The sequence below is a fragment of the Tribolium madens genome, unplaced genomic scaffold, assembly GCF_015345945.1.
Source record: "Tribolium madens isolate multiple individuals breed KSU strain unplaced genomic scaffold, Tmad_KSU_1.1 Scaffold_7;HRSCAF=85;Tcas5.2_LG10, whole genome shotgun sequence".
NCBI lineage: Eukaryota > Metazoa > Arthropoda > Insecta > Coleoptera > Tenebrionidae > Tribolium > Tribolium madens.
Genome location: NW_025401050.1, coordinates 8,662,971 through 8,686,707, shown reverse-complemented (window position 1 = coordinate 8,686,707; position 23,737 = coordinate 8,662,971). Strand labels below are relative to the sequence as shown.

General features: G+C 27.7%; 1 protein-coding gene across 1 annotated transcript in view; it reads right to left on the bottom strand.

Moving 5' to 3' along the window:
* Positions 1-10,343, bottom strand: part of LOC123009582 (homeobox protein B-H1-like) — a 50,456-nt gene extending 40,113 nt beyond the window's left edge. Inside the window, exon 1 of the mRNA XM_044405988.1 lies at positions 9,958-10,343. Within this exon, the coding sequence (XP_044261923.1) occupies positions 9,958-10,180 (223 nt within the window). The 5' untranslated portion in view covers positions 10,181-10,343. The remainder of the gene's footprint in view (positions 1-9,957) is intronic.
* Between the last annotated feature and the right edge of the window lie 13,394 nt (positions 10,344-23,737).

Genomic DNA, 23,737 nt, shown 5'->3' with positions numbered 1-23,737 from the left:
TACATTGCAATTTTGATAAATAAAATCGCATAACCCAAAAACAAAACAAAAATTCGTTCTCAAATTACAATCACATTTTTTATAGTCTGTACTTTAATTTATATTAGATTAGACAGTTGTAATCCTTAGATCATGACCTTTACGAAAAAAAATGGTTTTATAGTAGGTTTGCTATTTAAAAAAATATTTTTTGTAGGATTTAAAAACAAAAAAAATTTAAAAATTAGTTTAAGCATAAACGTTTGCTTTCATATTTTTTATTCACCTGGTAAGTAGTTGATCGTTTGAAAATATGCTCATAAGTATGGAAAGGAAAAACCTGTCATAAGTAACTTCTACGTTCAGATAATTATTCAAAAATTAATTAAAAACAAAACAGAAATTAGGTTTTTTTAATCAAACTTGTTTTCAAAAAGACAAATGCAGTTCGCATCAATGTAAAGTTACTACCATAAAATGTATAGTACCTACAGTATAAAAAAAACTTAGGAAAAGTATAGTAAATACTTTTTTAAAAAGAGTAAATTTCATTTAAAAATACTTAACGCTACTATCTAAAATTTACTACGATTTAAAAATGTGAAGTTGCCTCAAAAACATAAAAAAAGTGCTAAGTGTGTAATGTAAAATATCTGTTTTTACATTTTGCAATTTTTAAAAATATAGTATAATTATTTTTTGTAAAATTACATTTTCATGGCTTTATATTTTTATAAAAGCTATCCAAATAATATTACAGCCCATACCCATCGTGTAATTTTACATTAAATTCCAATAAAATAGTTTACACAGTCACAACGGAAAAAAATCCCACTTTTCTTGATTTACTCCGAAACAAAGTCTATCACTCTACCAAGTTTAGTCACGATCTGATAAATTCTCTCACTTCTTAGTGATATATTATAGCTATTATTTTTTAACAAATCAAAAAAAGAGCGAAAAGTAAACGTTGGAAACACAAAATTTACATCGTGTTCAAGTAAATTACATATAACCGTAATTCTTTTTCCTTAATATACAAGGTGTGTTAAAACTTGCGCCCCAGAAAAACATTTCAAGTAAGATAAGATACCAGGAACATGAAAAAAATCCTATTTGTCAAAAAATTTTGTCATTTATTTTTTAACATTTGACATTTTTTTATGTCTATTTAATGATACTGATGATCTTGTGTATGTTTTTTAATAATTATTTATTAAAGGTACAAAATTTTGCCAATAAAAACCACAAATAACATTAAATAAAATTACAATTTAGGATACAGCTTCCTTCTTTCCTTTTCTAATAGTTTGTAGCAAAAAAACTTGGAAAATTATTTTTCCAACAAAAAAAGAGAGTTAAAGTGCAAAATTTAAACTCTTATAATTTCGAAAATTTTGAAGGTAGACTTTTTTTTACATTTTTTCCATGTTCCTGATGGTATCTTACCTTATATGACATTTTTCTCTGGGGCGCGAGTTGTGGCGCACCCTGTATAAAACAACTATTCCTCTTCATCTTAAGTTCACATGGCAGATATTTTAAAATTAATTCTAGAAAAACGAAATTACATTTTCTTTTAATTAGTTTTGGTGTACTACAATATTATTTTATTTTGCAATGTAGACTAGTCTTAGAAACCGAAAAATTGTAAGAAGTATTTACGTGTTTTAACTTTTGAACAGTTATTTATTTTCAAAAAAATAATGTTTTAAAGTACTGTTAGGAAGCAAAAATCTCTCAACTGAGTAAATTTACATTGCCACAAACGGTGGAAAAAAATTCTCTAATTTTAATAATGTTTATTTTAATTGATATTGATCAAAATCCGGTTTTTTAAATGGATCTATGACCATTTTTAAAATTACACGAGATACAGAGCGACGTTTCTAAATGTCGTTAAGTGGGAGCAAACTTCACTTTAAAACAATGAATTTAAATTTTGTAGACAGAAATAACTACATATTTATTTTACATATTTTTTTAAAAGTTTCAACATCAAAAACATGTTTTCTGTTCACAACAATTTGAAACAGATAAGTTTTAACATCCACTTAATTATGTTATTTAATTTGTTAGCAGTTAGGTTTTAGTTTACGAAAATTCCTAGAATTTCAGTTTCAAATTTAACATCGTTTTGAATCAGTGAATCGAAACAAATTTAATTAGAAAAGTGCGTCCGCAATGAGCTAGTTATCTGAAGCTTTATTAAGTCGCTTCAATTAAACTTTCGTTTTCGTAAATAAATAAATTTCTAAAATGAAAAAATGAACTTCCTACGTTTATATAACAACAGTTACGTGTTTACGTGTGTGCATGAGCACAATACACAGGAAGTGGAATCATGCGATTTTTCTGAATGTAATACAATCGCTGTGGGGAGCTCTTAACCGTTCCACACATACAAATTTTTTTTCCAAACAAATCATAAAATCGCCCCTTTTTATCAGATGACATTTGATTGTTAAATCTCTTTATTGATACAAATATTGGTCATGCAATAACCGTCAAAGGAAAACAACCACAAATCAAACGTTCATAATTTATTCAAGTTTCGATTAAGGCTGTTCACGATGATTTAGATCAACATGGGCAAAAGACTACTATTAGAAGAGTCAATATTTGATACGGTTATAACGCGATGTCATATCACGCGAAAGTGACCTTAAACGCAACACTACAATAAAGTTTTCATTTCTGAAATGATTGGAAATGTTTATGACGATATTTCATTCAATCGACGCCACGCACTGGAAAATTAATCACGGAAAATTCGGAAATTACGAAAGCAAACAAAACTCATTTTAACACAATTAAAATTCTGATTAAAGTGGCTGTGACTTACACAAGTTTTTTTTGGGCTTGCCACGTGTAATGAGTCTATTAGTGTCATCATTATCTCGTGCAAAATGCCCCGTTTCTAATTTCCAAAAGAAATTAGCCGAGATTTATGTGTCCGAAGACACGAGTATAATTAACGAAAAAATAATGGGCTCTTTTACACGGAAACTGAACAATTTATACGACTTGTGTTGGACACGGTATTATGCGATTAGAGTGTAGGAAAATGATGACAATTACTTTTGTGTTTTTTTCGCGTGGCGTGCGTAAAAGATGTTAGAGTAATTTAGACACACGAAGAAGGATCGAAAATGTTGGTTTTATGTAAGAATTTCTCGAACAATAGTTTTAGAAACTTTTAATGGTCACAACAATAAAAACAAACCATTAAACAATAATTTCCGGGAATTAGTTCACACTGGATTTTGAATCGCCTTTAATTAGATATGAACAATTTGATAATAACTTTAACAAGCTATGAAGCAATTAAGGAAGAATCCAATTCTTCACATAGCTCGTATAATAAAAAATAATTGCTTGGACGTTTTATAAAGTCTTATACATTTTTTTTCTTCCTTTTTATTGTTACGAGTTTTGTTTTAATTAATTTAATTCTACTTTGTTCACACACACTTGTTAAGGCTATTTGTTACAGTTTTTTACGTTTTAACGATATATTGTTTCAGGATAATGAGACACAACACTTTTTTAATTTGTCAGTTTAGGCAGTAAATGGAACAGCCAGTTTCTAAACAATTTCTTTTATATGAAAATAATTGACACACGCTGGCATTTCCAGAATTCAAAATAAACATAATAAAGTTTTTAAAAATTTAAAGCTAGAATAAATCGTAAATTTCACTTATTGTAAGATATTTACTCCTACTGAATTTTTATAAAAATTACAAGATGATTTAGCCAACACAGTTACTTTGAATTTATTAATGAAAAAGTTTTCGGATAATGCAATCTTAGCGTAACCAACCTGTATTACAAATAAATCAAATTACTTTTACATTCGAATAAAATCATTAGTTGAAATATAGATTGATTTCAATAGGATGACCACATTAACATAAATACAAAATATACACACTATTTTAACTTAATTCATAGTTTCCATTTCCAATGAACACAATTTTGTGTTTCAAGATTTTTATTTTAATTTTTTTCATAATTAAAACAATTGTACAAAGTATGTTTAACATAATTAGAATTTCTTACAAAATAATTTAGACATAAGTTACAAAATTTTAAAATTTTGCGACATTTGTTAACCTACATTAGCTCCACTCACACTTTTATTATTGACAACCAAACAATAGGTCACTATTTCAAAAATGTGTTACAAAAATTGACGATAAAGTTAAACTAATGTAAAAAAAAATTACGATGTTGAAAAAATCATTAATCTAGTACTCTATGTAATATGTACAGCATGAACCAAAAGTAGAGCACAAAATTCATTATTTTATGAGTCATTTAAAAAAAAGCCTCAAACAGGTCGATTTTATTTTTGTAAATGATACATTTTCACTATACATACTATTATTTATAACGTCAATTATTTTTAAGTAACGACGTTACTTTATTTACTGTTTTTGGTAATATTTTCTTTTAACAAGATAGAAAAATGTACCTATTACCAAAAACGGTCAACAAGATAATTGGTTGCCGTTTGAAAAAAAAATTATGATAACGTCATAACTCAAAATCCAATAACGTCATAAATGTTCCCGTAGCATTTATAAAAATAAAATCGACCTGTTTGATTTTTTTTTTTTAAATAACCCATAACAAAAATAGGAATTTTGTTCGTTACTTTTGATATATCCTGTATAAATAACTATTTTAAAACAAAATATTTAAAAATTTAGAACACAATAATTGTAAGGTTATTATAATTTGCTTTTAAATTTTAATATACAGGCTGCGCCAAAACTCGGGCTCCAGAGAAAAATGCAAGGTAAGATACCAGAAAATGTTAAAAAAAAATATCTATAAAAATTTCGAAGTTATAAGAGTTTAAATTTTGCACTTTGACTCTATTTCTTTTGGAAAAATAATTTTCCCAGTTTTTTTTTGCTATTAGAAGAAAAAACAAGAAAGCTGTATTCTAAATTGCAATTACTAAATCATTATAAAAATAAACATCTAAAGATTATCAGTATCATTAAATAGACATAAAAATATGTCAAATGTCAATTTTTTTTCACAGACAAAAACATTTTTTCCATGTTCCTGGTATCTTTTCATACTTGAAATTTTTTTCCTAAGGCGCGAGTTTTGACATACCCTGTATAAACATATTTATTTTGTATTAAACTTGTACTTACAAAAACGTAATGTTATTTAAAAAACAACGTGAAAAATAATTTGATAGTTTAAAAAAAGGTGTGCTTATTTCCATTTTATCAGTAATAATAGGTACATAAAAAATTGTTTTGTTGGTTAAATACGGGAGAACTTAAAAACAGTGTATTATTTTGAGTTGTATCATATTAAAAAAAATATTGCAATATGAAAAACAAAGATTAAAAAATGTTTTTATTTTTTTTAAACAGTGGTCACATTAATATTAATTATTTCCCAGTGCTTATTTTAAATTGTCATTTATTAGACATGGCGTTGCGTGAATGCCGCTGCCGCATGAATGGAAAATTCATTCATATAAAATTCCTGTTAGATGGCGATAAATTGTCGGTTGCGTATAGGTAGTCGTAATTGATAAATCTTCTATTAATTTTCTAAGGTTGTATGCACTGGTATGTTAGAAAAATATAGTCTTGCACGAAATTAATTATGATCGTTTTTCAGTTCCTGCTTATGATGAATGAAAATTCAGAGCTGAAATCCTCAATGGAAAAATTCTCGGAATACGCGTAAAATACTGATTTATGTCATTTGTGTGTTCCGAGAATGCGAAAATAAGCATGAAATCGCTCAAGGATGTTACGAGGATTCTATCATTAGAAATCAATGAATGTGGAGTGATTTATCGTACAAGGACTTGGACACAAATTGATTTTTAATTAATTGAGTTGAAGAAAACAAATTTAAATTTCGTTTTATCGTGACATAATTGCCATGTTTAACAACGACAAGAAACTTTTATCTAAATTTGAGAAAGGTTAATATAGGATTTTCGACATGTTTCGACTTAAAACATCAAATTATGTAAATGAAACTTTCATGATATGGATAAGCACTGGGATTGTTGGTGTTTCAGGATGTGCTTACACATACCTATCTGGTTTTAGTGACTCAACGGGTAACAGCTTTTTATTTAGTAAAAAAGATTCAATATCCTGCTTCCAGCACCAGTCAGTTATAAGGTGACAAATTCTATTAATAAATTAAATTTAATTAAACAAACTAAAGACTAGAAATTAAATCATACCGTTTCCTGTTTTGTTTCCTATTAAAAGGTGTTTACAACTTTAAATAATTTAAAAATTATAATAAAGTTTTATTAATTTTTCGTACAAAATTTAGCCTTATCATGAGTCGTTAAATGGTATCTGTTTACCTTTCAAATAATAAAAACAAAAATTATTTAAGTTTTGTTTAAGTGCCTACACTTGAAATAAGAATTTCAATGTCTTTTTAATGATTTTTTTAAACTTTATAAGGATTTTAGAAATTTCTCTTATTTTTTTTGGAATAAAGTTTCATTCAATTTTAATTGTGTTACGTTTCTGGATGGGGAGACTATTATGGTCCGTAGTTTTTAGTAAATTAAATGTTTTAGTGTATTTGCAAGTCTTAACAATTAGATCCACATAACAATAAAAATAATACCTATGATTAAATTTCGATATTATTTGCATGTTTTGTTTAATCAAGTATAAAATGGTAAAGATAAAGTAAATAGTACGTAAATGGTAAATAACAATAGTAGTCTTTATAATAATAACCCGAGTAATAACCATAACTTGATGTAGCATTTGTTTTAACATGCACTAATAATATTTGTATTTATTTAATGTACAATCACATGTAACTTGACACATATGAAAGTTAGTACTGTTAATTTTTTCAAAAATATGCTAAAAAAATTGAAATATCTGTGTCAATTTTAATAGAAAAACAAAACAAAAAACAAGTCACTAACACTCCGCGCGAAAAGTAGTACCCATCAGCGCGTTGTACTTGAATTTTCACATTAAAACGTTTATTACACATTTTAAATGGTCCCTTAACAAAAAACAGGTTTGTAATGTCGCAATTACCATAACATTTTGATAATGCAAGAATTGCAAAGCAAGTTTTTTAATTTAAACAGCGAGCTGTAACCTCAAATAAACATGCTCAAAAATTTAGGTACGTCAATGGGAGAGCATAACTCAAATTTTTGTCCCTAAAAAGAATAAGCATTAGCAATCATTAGCAATCAGCTTTTGATTCTTAAAATTATCCATTTGACAGGAATGACAGGATAACAAAACGTGACAGGCGAATGTTACCAACCTAACAGTACGCAAAAACCGGTCCCAAAATAGGACTGTTTTAGTAATTTTAACGTTGCTAGTATATTTATAAAAGTCCAGTCTATCGCTGGGAAAGCTATATGTAGTAGTAATCACAAGTTCGAAAAAAGCAAGATAGCAAATTACAAAACAACCTACAAATCTAATTTAAATCTTAAAAAAGCCGCTGACACCGTCACAAAAAAATCTTCTTTGTAAAATATGTAATCAAAAACCACATTTGATATTTCTGTCATTTTTGACGGTGACGCTGAAATGAATTTTTAAAATTTTGACGATTTGACGTCTCCTCAAATGCATAACAACTACACCTCGTGCCATTTCAATTGCGACACTGGCAACGTCGCAACTATGTTTTTTCAGGTGTAATAATTACAATTTCTGTGTAAAAGAAGAATCTGTGTAACAACTGGACTCTGCTGAGCGAAAATACTCCATTATTTCTTACCGAAAAAATATTATGAAAAATGGCAGAATGGCGAATAGCACGACATAATACCTACTTCTTGTCACATTTGATATTTTTTTAATAAACTAGTTCGGTCATTGATCGATATAATTAACTATACCATTTATAAAAGCTGCTAAATTTTGGGTATACAAAAAAGCATGATTCAACTATGATCAATTTTTAGTCAAAAATTGCCTTAGTGGCAGAAAAAAAATTAAAATTAATGTTAAGTGTCTTTAGTGTCTTATTACAGATTTCAGAAGGTTATTTTTATGACTTAATAAACTATTAGCAGCATTATGTTTGATTTTAAGTTGGTTGAATAGTAATTAAACATTATTTTAAAATAAAAATACTTTCTTCTTCCGCTTTCAATGTTAGTTAACTGAATGTAAATATCTATTGCTTAAAATCGAATAGCAACAAATAAAGAATTTGCTCTAATGCAATTTTCTAAACAATATATTATTACATTTTGTTTTATTTTATTAAATTCTTAAAGAAAAGCTTTTTTTCGCGTTTGTGTTATATATAGGTGCGTCTGAACTTGTGCCCCAGAGAAAAATGCGATGTAATGTACGATACGAGGAGCATGGAAAAATTGTTAAAAAACATCTATAAAAATTTAGAAGTTATGAGAGTTTAAGTTTTGCACTTTGAGTCTATTTATTTCTGTTGGCTAAATTGTATAACTCTGTTTAATGTTATTTGTGGTTTTTATTGTCAAAATTTTGTACCTTTACTAAATAATTATAAAAAAACATTTAGATACAAGATCATCAGTATTATTAAATAGGCAAAAAAAGTGAAATATCAAAAAATAAATGTCATTTTTTTTATCTTACTTGAAATTTTTCTCTGAGGAACGAGTTCTGACACACTCTGTAGATATACGTTTATTTTTTTGTGAATATGACTTCATGTACCTACATAATGTAGGTACGAGTAGGTGGTCATACTTAATTAAATTATCAAACAAAAAAAAATATTTTTTTTCGTGCTCATAAGACACGTGCTTAATGTTGACACATGTTAAAATTCTGAGAAAGTATAATAAATACTTCTTGATATTTAATTTGAGTTCAAGTATGATTTTTTTGAGCCCTCTTGGGTAATTAAATGTTTCCCCTATCGCTTGTAATATACTATAGGTACATATTTCTATTAGTAGTATTAGATAATAAATAAATATTTCTTTTGTTCTGACTTGCTCTCTTGTAAAATTTTTCAAATTTCAAAATAAAAGTTACTAAGTTGTGAATTGTAGTACAGTTCCGGACACGGAATTTTGGACGATTTGTCATTCAGTTAACATAAAAATGTAAAACTGGCTTTATGTGCAAGTAACCTCACATTCGATTTTTGTAATTTTTATCCTGACACCAAGAAATAAAATTACAATAAATTTAAATAAAAACGTGAAATATAAAAAACAAAACTAAAGAAATCTAAAAAACTAATACCTACCGACGCCAAAAATAAATTTCAATTAAAATTTTTAAATTTTACTTTCAAACGTCAATCAATATGACAATAAAGCGTGGCTTACATGGACATTTTTGAAATTGACATGTTCAATATTCCCTGTTCACAATTGTACAAATAGTAGCAATAGTAATTATTTTATTTATATACATATGGCAAATTTTGACTGTTTGAACACTGAACATTTAAATAAATTTTTTGACACTCGATAAGTCTATATACAGGGTGCGCTAGTACTCGCGCCCCAGAGAAAATTTTCAAGTTAGGTAAGATACCAGGAACATGAAAAAAATGTTTAAAAAAGTCCATCTGTCAAAAAATTTAGACATTTGACATTTTTTTATATCTATTTAAGGATACTGATGATCTTGTATGTTTTTTTTACAATTATTTAGTAAAAGTACAAAAATTTTGCCAATAAAAGCCACAAATAACATTGAACAAAGTTACAATTTAGGATACAGCTTCCTTGTTTCCTCTTTTAATAGCCTATAGCACAAAAAACTTGGAAAATTATTTTTCCAACAGAAATAAATAGAGTCAAAGTGCAAACTTTAAACCCTCATAACTTCGAAATTTTTATAGATAAAATTTTTTTACCATTTTTTCCATGTTACCTTATATGGCATTTTTTTCTGGGGCGCGAGTTCTGGCGCACTCTGTATATAGTCTGTTCCTTAATTCTTCCCATTGTTAATATTTTGCACTTACCGTTGGAACAAACACTGGAGTTATCCGGATGTCCGGAACTGTCCGTATCACTGTCATGGATGGGATTGGAGTGTAGCGACAAATCCCTGGGTCCCGGACTGGGCGACCTTCCCCTAATAATCGCCGTCCCGTCGGCCGGTCCACTCAGAATGTCAGTGATCATAAAACGCGATCGCGTGGCTGCAGTTTGAGGCATGGTCCGGACTTCGTCTTGCACGGTCATGCCAGCCACCGTACTCGACACTTTTTCCCCTATACCCAACACTGCGAAAAACCGAGTCACTCGCTCCAAAAACACACACACCGATTTTCGGAACTTGCTGTATATACGATAAATTGCACGTAACGAACAGGTGTGTGTAGCGTGCTTAATCCACCACTCGAGACGTTTGCTTTCAAACTAACCTAAAAGCGGCATTCGGTGTGGACACGGTAGTAAATCAGCCATGTTGTTGCCCCTTCCACCAGAAATCTCCCCTCTTTGGGCAATGGGCCAATCGAGGAACGGCGAGGATAATTGGCTGGCCAATGGAAAGATGAGGCGGTAGTGAGTTGTCTTCTTGTGTTTATTTTATGGGCAGGTCTTTGGTACAGATTTTATTAGATTGACTATTTAGGAAAACAGTTTTATGCCTTTATGCTTTAAGCTCTTTTCATTGGTTATATAATAAAGCTACTCTCAAATAGCTTGTGTTTATTGTGCGGTTCTATTCTATTAGTTTTGCAGGTATTATGACACGGCGTTGTTTTCCCATTGTTAACGATTTTTATTGACCGCTTGAATGAAAGACTTTGCTTTTATTACTCTGACAATAAACTTAACTGAACACGGAGTCATAAAAGTTATAAGAGATTTGGTGTCATAATATTAAGTTATTACCCCTGAAATCTAGAGAAACTGATGATTATCCCAAATTTCTTGTTTGGATTCTTACTCACTGATGAATTAGGTACACTGAGAGAACAGTTTTTTACTAGTTAAAGATTTAGCTTAAATGTAAACTAATAATTTTTTAGAATACGGCGGAAGAAACTATTGTTATCAGAGAATAAATAATTTGTTTGGAATTTCCAAACATAGCATTTCTTAGTTTTTAAGTGATTCTCATTTTATAAAAACTTAACATCTACTTTAATATTGCAGTGTTAATAATAAGAAATATTTATTAACAAGAAACAAGGATCATTAAAGATTAATAATCTCGCATTAGATATTAAAAGATGTGTTCTTGATAGTTAAGAAGTATATCTTAAAGGGAAAAATATTTTTTAGGTAAAAATATACCTAACGAAGGAATAAAACTGTACATATATTATTTAGAACAATTTATTAAGAAAAATAATAAACATTTAAAACATCATTAAGTACAAATTATGTATTTAGTACTGCACGGGGACAAGGATGCCAGGACGTCGATCACTGCATTAACACTAATAAATTAAAAAAATAGACTTTAAAATTGAAAAACTTACCAAAGATGCAGATTTGTACTCTTTAATATGCCGCATCAATTTGAATTGGTCATCAAATTTTGGCACCAGCTGGGGAAGGAAACTCTGAACAAGATCCAGCAAAATATCCTATGTCATTCCTTCATCTGAATAAGAAAAACCAAGAAGTAGATAATTAAGATTCCATCAGTTTAACATTAAATATAAATGCTTAATATTTAACAAAAGTTTTTATCGACAATATACTACATTAATTATAAAATGAAATCATTGCAGTTGAAATAACATTATGGAGAATGTAGTTTGCAACAGTCCAAATCAGACACTGCTCGAATCTATTGCTCATAAAAATATTTTTATCTTAATAGCATGTTGCAATTAAAAATTTCTGGTGGTGGCTGATCCGGCGATTGTAAATATCATTATACTAACCTTCAAATTTTTGCCACTGCTTCAGCTTCACTTTTCGTCAACCGTTCTTCTGCACTCCTCAAAACACAAACACAAATAGAACAGAAAAAACAAATGACCATTAAACTATTCGTTCATGTAAAGACTCGTTTGAACAAAGTTGGAGCACATTCACCACACACAACGTGCAACTGCATGTTGTGGTGAGCATGCGCGCAATTTTTCCAAGTAATATTTACGCATTTACATTTGAAATTCCGTTTGTTATATGTTAAAATCTTTATGCTGGTTAAAAAAGAATAAACTGTTGTTGAATAATCGTTTCCATTGGTTATCATGTAAAGAAAATACATTATTGACTAAACAAAAATTTAAATAGATTTATTAACTATTAAATTATTACTTATTTATTACGATCTATAGTTTACATACTAAATAACAATACCGTAAAAAATATTTTGTTCAATAATAATAAATCAATAACTTAATGGAAAACCCGACATGTTATTTTCCAATGTTGGTTATTGCTTGAGAACATACATGGATTAGTATTAAACTTTTCTTAGTCAAACTAATCTATCATTTAGCTGTTACTATTCATTTTTCTCAGTGTATATGTAGATAGTAGTAGAAAATCGGTAGATCATTATAATAATTATAATTATAATAGATTCGATTTGCTTGTAGTTTTTAACAAAATAACATTTGTTTTATGTGGGGTGTTTACGGTTTTGATATTAAAATTTAGAGATTAAATAAAAATTTACATTAGGAAAGGATAGTTATTTATTCGACGAGTTTGAGTGTAAACCGGACGGATTATTTCACCGAGTGGGTTATCATCCACGAGGTGGAATAAAGCGTCCGATTTACACTCAAACAAGTTGAATACAACATTTTATTCTTCGAATTAGACTCAATAAGGCTTAAACTTGTTAAAAATAATCTGACGTTTCGTATTGAGAAATGCCAAACTATTGTCAAAACTTCCTTAACGGGAGAAAAACCGTAAATTTTGACAGTGTCGAAGAATAAAATAATTTATTTCGTACTAATTGTTTGAGAACTGCTGCTTTGAATATAACAAATGGCAACAATGACCATCATGACAATCAATTTATTATTTTAATATTGGCGATCTAAAAAAATCAAGAAAAAACAAATTAAACCCATATTGGAAACCATTTCGTTGAAAGTGATTATTGATTAAACAGAAGATCTTCAAATTTTGATAAAAACTAAGGCAAAAGTAATCAAATTATGACAATGTCGAAACTATACCTAGAGTGGCTTTTCTCTTTCATTATTGTAGAAACGGTATTTTATTTGTTTCAAAAATGTAATTTTATCTTAATAAAAAAATAATTTCAGTGTCCCTCAAACCTTGCACACTATTTTGGAGTTAAATTACATTATAATAACAACAGTTTTGTGAGTTTTTTTTTCAGCTACACTATCACTATTATTGCACTCTTCTAAATATTACCAGGTCAATTTTTAGCTCTAAGACCGTAAACACTTACATATAGCCAAACAGGCAGTGTTGACAATTTGTTTCAAGCGTATTAAATACATAATTATAAAAAAAAAATTATCAATCATTTTTCAGTAATTAATTTAAACAAGTTGCATTTATGAGGCAGTGATCGAGTTGCTGTAAAAGCAATGTAAATCAATATGGAAAACTTTTTATTGACTAAGCAGTAAATGAGCCACTTTAGTGCGGTTCATTTGTCACTAATATGTAGGATTTCATGTTGATTAGTAAAAAGGTGTATTTAAATTTATATTTTATTACTTATTACCTAAGTATTAATTGGAAAAAATAACTTAATAATAATAAATATTTGTTTTTCAAAATGGGTATGTAGATAAAATAAATTGACGTTGTGTTTTTCTTTTTTTTTCTGCTCATATTTGAAGTACAAACTTGTTAAAGCTTATTTCGATCTAAATGTACACACAACATTAAAAAAATGATAACTGTTATACTGATTTTAAAACAGTTAAGAAGATAAAATAAAATAACGTTAAACAAATAGATTAAATAATAATAAAAATCTACCTACCTAAAACAATTCATTGAGATTAGTAAAAAAAATATAGCAATTTTTTGCATGTCTTTGGTAAATGTAGCACATAGTTGTGACAAATATGAAATCAGTAGGTACCTACCTAATCATGTTTTTATTTAGATGTTAAATGTAATTAAGAATTAAGAAAATATATTTTTTTATATTTTAATAATAATTTAATAATATAAAGAATTAATTGTGTAATCAAATTTTAAATTATGATTAATTTGTTTGATTTTTATTCCAATTTTGAATTCTCATTTTATAAATCGGCTAATATAAACTATTGAAAAAGTAATTAATAAATATGACCCAATTACTTTTCAGTCTACGTTGGTTAATATAGCGAAATTAATTCATGACAAGACATTTTTCTTTTGAAAACGTAATACATATTACTGAAATTGTGCCAATTTTTTTTGTAACTCTCCAAGTCACAGTCACAGTTTTTAAAAATTATACCTACCTATTTACAACTTTTTTAAGTACTAAACAAAAAAAACAATAAAAAAACATGAAAAAAAATACTTTAAAAAGATACAGGGAGTCTCAATTAAAATTCTTCAAGATAACGCCTTCTTATGAATAGAGCTGAAACATTGTTTTTTATTGTAGTTAATCTAACTAGAAATCATCCAGTCCAGTAACATGAATTAAATTATCATTGCGGGTTGAGTAAATAAAAACAATTTTTAACATTGTTGTAGAATATACCTATTAGTAATAGGTGATAAGTATACACATGAGAAGTTTTAGATGAGACAGCCTGTACATTAATTTGAATTTATGATAATTTTTTATTATAGATATTTTTATTTTGTGTGTGAAAGCTAATTTGGAGATAAAAAGTGTGAAAGCAAAACACATTTAAACATAAAAAATGAACCATCATTTTTTACATAATTACAAGTTTACCACTAAGTACTTAAACGGGTGCTTTAATGGTCATTTAGCAAACAACAACTGTTTTAGTATTTTGCTAGCACTCAAATCTTTAAACAAAAATTAAAATAATCAGATTAAGCTAATTTGGACTAAATCCGAGCAATAAAAAATTAAAATCAACATATCAATGTCAAATTGACATATTTGCTGCCGGAAACACAGCTATCTGTTTTCGAATCAAAACAATTTTGCTCGAATATTAATTACACTGTTTGATTAAGTTATTAGCAATTTAATATTAAAATAATTTCATTACGTAAATGTAGCAGCCGGATCGTTGGCTCGAATTTGGATCCTTTTATTAAAAACACAATGGCTGGCGATTGCAATTAGCTTAATAACAAGGAACAAGAATTTAAATAAATTACATAAGAAAAATGGATGGTTAGAGAGTAATAGTTGGGCATTGTGTAGAGCGTGAACGGCTCAGTTTATAATTGCGTTATTATTTTCGAGTGAAAGTTCGTTATGATGAGAGTGTTAGGCTGGTAAAGTTGCTACAAGCACAAGTAATGCCTCGACTTATAAATATTTATGAATTTTGAAAAAGGCCAACAAGCGAACGCTTTGCTTTGTTAATTGGTTTTTATTGTTCCGTGCACCCGTTTGCCTAATTATTTTTTAAATTATTATTATCTCTCTTAATAGCATAAAAAGTGAAAATTTTTACAAAGCAAGACAAGCTTTAGTTTTCTTATGTAATGTCGGAAGTGGGCTTAATTAAACACGGCGTGTAATTAGTGCACTAAAACCGTCATTACATGCATCTATCTCTGCTAAAGTAAACATTTTTGGTTTTTTAATTAAAAAAAAAATTATAATTAAACAAAAAAATATTTCATTTAATTAATGTCTTTAATTTATAATTTCTCGGTTTTGTCCCATTTTTCTACACATTTATTATCTGGTTATAAAGAACTTCAGTGATTTTAATTGATAAACATTAGTAATTAATCACTATACCTATACAAAATTAGATTGAAAAATGACTTGCTAAAATTTTTACTTATTCACGTTATGGTCATTTGAAGGTTGTTTGTAATTAGTAAAAAACCTCTAATAAAAATTGGCTTAATAAGTAATTTGTAGGTATCTTCAAATGTGAGGCACAATTTTTTATTAGAAATATACAGCGTGTTTCAAAATGATTTTTATCTAAAATGCCACTTTAAAAAATATTGAATCTAATTAACCTCAAATGTTAATTTATTTCAAACTGTTGCCAAAACTATCTGAATCAAAAAAAGTATAGAGCGGCACAGAAAAATTTACATTTAAAGAAATTCTATAAAAATTTCTTTCCTTAAAAAGAAACAAGTTTTTCAAAATGCAACTTTTATTTAATTTTTTACTAATTAATTAAATTATTAATTTTGTGTTTTCTTAAAATATTTAAAACAATTACAAAAAATAAGTCACATTTCTATTCTATTCATAGATACGTCGTTACTATTAGCATTAAGTGTGTTTCCAATGTGAGAAAAACACAGACAAAAACAATTCAAAAAAATATACATATATAAACACTCAAAAAAAAATAGAAAATGGATAAAAAGTGATAACATAGGTGTATCAGAAATACGTGTGTTAATTTTAACATGTAACACATCTCGATAAATAATACATTTTTTCTATTTGTAATTTTTCAATAAAATCAAATTTGATTTGAAATTTAGAAAAGATAACATATCTAAACGTACAATGGCGAGCATAAAATTTTGGTATGTAATGTCATTTTGAAACTTCATCTTTTTGTCAAAAAAAGTAGTTTCCCTGTGTAATTTTGAAAGAGGGTACAACATTAGCTACTAAAATTTAATGCTCGCCATTTTGGGTATCAAATTAAAAATTCCGAAATATTCTCGCTGTGATAGAAACGGAACTACATTAAAAAAACAGCATTGTTGTGATTATTTATTAACATTGAACGGCTCGTTTACACAAAATTATGAGGCAAAACAATAAAAACAATTAATAAGAATTTTACAAAATGTTATACAGAAAAGTTGTTTTACTTGGAGAGTTCTTTCATGTGTTAAAATTAATACACGTATTTCTGATACACCCTGTATATTATTTAGGTTCATAGTAACTATCACATTTAAAAAAAAAATATTTTGGACTCAATGTTAAAGAGTGCTTTTATCAACTAATTTCAGTAGATAAAGTAGTCTTTTATCGTCTAGTGAAATAAAGTAATTTTTATCTACTCTTTATATTCCGAGAAGGTGAGTACAAAATAAAACGAAATATTATACACGACGATAAAGATTGTTCTCCACTCGTGAAAAAAGTCCACTAACTCGTAAACTTAACTTTTTCACTTGTAGATAAACAATTTCTTTATCGTCTTGAATAATAAATAACTATTCTTTACCTAGATGTGTCGAAGGTAAATCGGGTTTTAGCCATTGTTTTACTTCTTTTTTAATCAGCTCTTATATTTTATTATTAAAGTTGTTAAAAGAAAACCAAAATCTTGTTAAATTTAGGTACCTATAGTTAAATATAGTAAAACAAAAGAGTTTAAAGAAAAAATAAAGAGAAAACTTGTGTGAATTTTCGAAAAAAAACACAAACTGGTAAACTTTGTTTTTTCAAAAGTACCTACACATTCTAAAAAAATAAAATTTTTACCTTTATTTGTATTGTTTTGACATTTTTTTAATGAAAACCCTATAGGTATTATAGAAATCAAAAATTTTGTAAAAGTAAAAAAAAGTTTTGTAAAAGTATATTTCATGTTAGTTTTAGTTTAAATGAATTTATCCACGAATTCTCCCTGTAATTTACACTGTTATTAATTATTGCAATTAAAAAATTACAACACGTTGGCACAAAATATTTAATAGTTCCAAACTAACCATAATTTGTATTTAACTGAACTAATTTTTCCAAGACCTAAGATTTACTTCGAGATAAGAATTAATTTAACGCTTATTAAAGACCACCTGGCTTAGTAAGCAATGTTGAAAGTTTTCATTATTTCAATTAGAAAATATTTTCAGCAAATTTTATTCAACCCTCTGTAATAACAAGGGTGTTTTATATACCGGCAACCTGAACATAATCTGATTGTTACCATTACTATACTTCTGTCCGAAAGGAAACAGATGGTGTCACTGTAACAATTAGGTTGAAACACTAAGCTCTCTTTAGGGTGAGTCAAGCATGAGAGCCCACAATTCTGACGATATTTTCAGTATTGATGGCGTATTCTAAACCAGATTTAATTACACTCAAAATATTAAAAAATATTTAAATAATAATAATAAAGTTTTTGCAAGTCAAAATATGGTTTAATTAAAACACATGTGACATAGCCTATTTTAATTCGCACCACCGACCACACTATTGCTCTTAACAATACAACTCTCGCTATATAATTATTTATCTGTAATGTGGGGTGAACGACGATAAAACTGCTGATTATCAGATAAGACTATAGGGTCTACACTCTCACCTATATTTTAGAGTGAGCGTCCAGTGGGAAAATAAACCATTTAGGATATCCTGCACAGATAAAAGCAAAAATCATTAATTCTGAATTATGGTTTTATTTCGTTTTTAAGTGCGTGTTTGTTTCATTACTAGATATCTATTAGTTTAATGATGTGTTTATGTCAAAGGATAATAAAATTAATTAAGCTTTTGAAATGGATGTTCTATTGTTGGTTACGCTGATTATTTTGTTTATTGTCGTCAGCAAAGACATTAAATAATTTGTTTTTAGCTCTGTTGCAAAAAGTGGTGATAATAACTTTAATATTTGTCATGGCTACCAACCGTCAAAATTAACCACTTTTTTAATTTTATCATTATTGTGATTTTTAAAAACGACAGACGCTGTAGAATTTTTATTTATTGCTTGATTTCAAAAAATAAAAATAATTATTAAAAGACTCTTAATATAGTAGGTATAGGTTGACAATTTCAGAATTTTTCTAAATGTCATGCTATATTTTAGGCTATATTTTAAATTAGAACCTATTTTTTTTTTCTTTATAATTCGAAAAGTATTAGCTTTCTTGGTACAGACATGTGCAATATGTTCTACTTTTACTAAAATTTTTTTTTTAATTGTTAAAATAAAAAAAAAGTTAGTAAAAACTTCTTGCATAATGTCAAATAACACAATGTCATTATTGTTTTGTCTAACAACAGCAAATGAAAAAAAATATTGCCAATATTTTTTCAAATTTTTCATAAAAAATGATAATAATAATTACCTATAAAAAATTAGAAAAACATCTAATTTAGTGTAATTAATGTATTTTATTATTTATTTATTTTGTTTACTTTTAATAAGATTATTGTTAATGTCAATTTTATATTTACATGTAAATAGATTTCATTAATTTAATTTTTTTTCAACTTTAAAAAATTTTTAAAACAATAATTTTTTGTAAAAGGAAAACATGTTGCACATAAATGTAGATATCAAGAAATTTTTTCAAATTATAAAAAAATGGGGTCCTATTTAAAATCAGAAAGTTGAATGTATAGTAAAAAATAATATACTATGATATTTTGAAAAATTTTAAAAGCGTCAGGTTATATTAAAAGCCATTAAAATATTTTAAATTAGGCCATACTTCAACAAAAATTCTACAGCATCTGTCGCATTTTAAAAATAACCCTGTATAATACCAAATGAGTCAAGATTTATCCACACCCTTCAAAAACATCTTTATTTGTTAGATTTTTTGAACAACAAAAATCTTTAATCCGAAAACGTCACAAAAGTGACTTTTTTATTAATAAATGTCACAAGTAAAAGTTTTACCTTTCAGACATAGAGAAAAAAATGTTCTTTTTTGTCTCTTTCGCTGCTTTAGCACTTTCTACTAAATCATCAGCATTTGATATTTTGCACTACTAACTGCACTAGTCATCCACTGGTTAACTTAATAAACACTTTCAAAAATCTAAACACAAATTCCGATTCTGATGTGTGATGTTTGTTTATAAGCATTATTATAATTTCATTAGTTGCAAAGCGTCTTGATTATTTTGTTCATTTACTTGCTAATTAAAAGTTACTTTTTATTCTTGATCTGATTACGTTTGCGGATAAAATAATATACAAGGTAATTCTTTTAGAGCCCACATTTGAAACTTTTTAACTTCTAATGCAGATAGAAATTTGAAATTTTGTACACAACCGAAATCAAACAGTCTGAGTTCAACAAATTATTTTCAAAATGGCTGGACTTGCGGCACTACGAGAAATTGGCACCAACTTTAAAATTTTAAATGGTAACCACTTATTTTTTTGCATTTTTGAATTCTCCTCTTTAAACTAAGTAAAATGTACCTAGTTGTTAGTACTTATCTGACATAGTTTTTGACATATGTCAATTTTTTGGTCAAATTTTTTATCTGCAAGGGTTCATTCAAAACATCACAGTTCTTGAACCCTTTGCGATAAGTGAATATTTTTTTGCATTCGATAACCAAAGGTTGAAAATTATTAAATCCTTGCCTCAATTCTTCGTAATTCCGGATGGGTGTTGTGTAGACTAAAGCTTTAATACGTATTGATCATTTTCCAAAGCCTACCTGATTGACTATAAAAATAAAAAACAAAAACGTTTTTCGTGATTATTTAAGAAACTGTAAGAGATGGGTATAGGACATGTTGATAAAAGTCCTTCTACAAATCGATGTACTTTAGATAATAGGGTTATTTTATTTGAAAAAACTGAGTTATAGCTATTTGTTAAATATCATTTTCAAAAATTTTGACCAAAAATTAACATATGTTAAAAACGATGACAGATAAGTATTAACAACTAGGTACATTTTACTCAGTTTGGAGAAAAGAACTGAAAAATGCAATAGAAATAAGTGGTTATCATTTAAAATTTCAAAGTTGGCGCCAATTTCTCGTAGTTCGGGAAGTTCAGTCATTTTGAAAATAATTTAATTGAACTTAGACTGGTCGATTTGGGTTGTGTACAAAATTTCAAATTTATATCTGCACTAGAAGTTAAAAAGTTTCTAATATAAGTCCTAAAAGAATCACCTTGTATATTATTTGGAGTAAAAGTAAGTTTGTGGCTCAGGTGAATTATTTGCCTCACTACGTTTGACAAAATAAACGTTCAGCTTCGCCACATAAACTATGACTTTTAGCAATAACATACTATTTCCCTCGAAAATTTTAATTCTAAGAAAATGTTAGAAGGTAAATATTACAAATTAATGTTAATATCATTTATTAGAAATTTTAGAATTGTTCTAAATCGAAAAAAAAACAAAATAATACAACCGACAAAATTTTGGAAATAATTACGTTATTACATATTACTTAATTGTGAAGATACTAGCTAACTTGGTTTATTTGACAACAAAGAAGTTGTTTATAAGAAACTTTAAAACTGTGGGCAAAATACAGGTGACCTTGGCATTATTTTTCGCATTAGCATATGCTAAAGTGGTTCATCGTCACCCTCCGTGAAAGTCGTGATCCGTGAAGTAGCTCCAGTGGCTTTTTTCGAAACGGCTTTCGTGCTGGGAAAGAGACAGATACCATCGCGAGTCCACAACTGTTGTGTTTTTCGACTCACATGGACAGTTGCTTAATTGTTTCGGGTGTTTTATAACCGCAGCTTAACTGCCCTGTTGCGATTTCATCGCCATATCAAGATATTTCATTTATTGTAACGAAAAATTAGATTTTGTTTAATGTGAAAGAGATGCGATAAACTGGTCAACGGAGAGTAATGGATGAGATGTCATGAGATGAAGGTGTGTAAATAAATAATCAGCGAGTTTTATAAACTACTCTGTAAATGATTCGGTTGTGTCAAATGGGTGGGAAATGGCAGGTGGTGTTTTATCTACACTGTGGTCGTAAAAATGAGGAATGCAATTTTTCGACAGGAAACATTTTTCGAATTCGTTTCTTAATGGACTCTTAAATAATCCATTTAAAATAATTATAAGCATTTACTCCGGTATTTCAGTTATTTCATAGCAAAGACACACTGATGCGATACTTAAAAAGAAAATTTTAAAATAAAATAATATACCTACAGGGTGTTTCAGGACTCGCGCCCAAGTCAAAGTACAAAATTTAAACTTCCAAAATTTAAAAATTTTAATAGATAGAATTTTTTTAACATTTTTTCATTTTTTCCATGTTCCTGGTATCTTACCTTACTTAGAATTTTCTTTTTCTGAAACACTCTGTATAGCAATAAAAAAATTATGTTAATTGTAGCAGCTTGCTTTAAAAAATAAACAATATATTTATTTTTTACATTTGAATTAATTTTAGATTAATAACAGAGAATTAAATAATTTGTAATAGTGCTACGTCACAGTTTTTTTTCTGTAATTTACTTTTGTTATTTCCTTTATAATGTATTTATTTTAAAAAATTGTTATATAAACAAGATTTTAGATCTTTATTCTGTAGTATGTTCACAAAATTTTATTTGTTTCATGCAAGGTTAGCTAGATTTAAAATTTTATAATTAATTCTTAAAAATCTTTCATAATTTGTATTAAAAAAAAGCAAATTGTCAAAAAGAAAATTGACAAATTTTTCAGAGATTTACATAGTGTGTAAAAGGTTATTCCTAAAAAGATTAGAAAACTATCAAAACAAATGTCTTACTTGGTGGTCTTGCCAGTGCAATGTCATAGTCAGTGTTAAAAACGAAATGAAAAAACATGGAAAAACTTGATGGAAGTTTGTAAGATGCCTGACAATTATAAAATTGTGAATTGTGACAAAGACAATGTCAAAAAACTGGCATTTATTAACAGGCCAAATTACATTATAAAAAAATCTCTTTGCGTTTTGTTTGCACTCAAATGTATTTTTTATTTATGCAGATTTATTTTTTTTTAACATAAAAACATACCAGGTGATCAAAAATGTCTGTTTGATTTAGCAACAGAGTACTTATATGTTTTTTAATGGGTATCTCTAGTTTCTTTTAAAAATAAACAGAGTTTATAGATTTTTAAATTGTATAATATACAGGTGACCCTAAAGTGTGTAATCGGTCTGCTATTTGATATATTGACATCCTGTTACTAATCTTACACATCATTTTAAAAATATTTTTATTATACACAAGGTGTTGTATACAAGGTGGTGAACCAAAGTTATATTTTTTTTAAATAAAACACCCTATATATTTTTACATTAGGTAGTTTTTACTAGAGTTTTTACGTAAAAAATAATGGAACCTTGTATAAACTATTATTTACATCTATCTCGTTCTGTTTTGGAATTATTTGATTTTTGTTATAAAAAAGACATTCATTTGGAAAATCACTGCAAAGTCGGCTACAAACATTTTCTGTCAAATTTGCAAAATAACTTAGAATTGCTTAGGTATAGTTTTAGCAAATAGTCAATTTTTAGTTCAAGGACGCAAATTCTTTAACAAATAAAAGTTGAATAACTATTTTTTTTAGTGGAACAGTAAATTTGAAATATTTCTACTTGAATTTTAAGTATTCTTTCCTAAAGAGATTTTCTAAATTGTCAACATTTTTTTATTACACAAAAAACTTAACATTTATAGATTTTTTATAAGTTAATAATAACAGGTGACAAAAGTCTATTGATGGGGACACTGAATTATTGATAATCTTAATTTGTTATATTTGGACGATTTACGTTTACCTACTCGTATGGTAGTTTGGGTATATACAAATTTGTTGCCAACATGATGACAAAATACAGTCATTTGGAGCAGGGCCGTAACCAGGATTTTATTTCGGAGGGGGTTTTTTGTTGATCAATGAAAATGAAATGAAAGGAGGCGGATTAAAAATCAAAAATCTCTAAGTACACGTTTTTATTTTAAATTAAAATAAGAGTTCCTAATTAAACATAAAAAATACAAATTAACACACAAAAGTAACAAAAA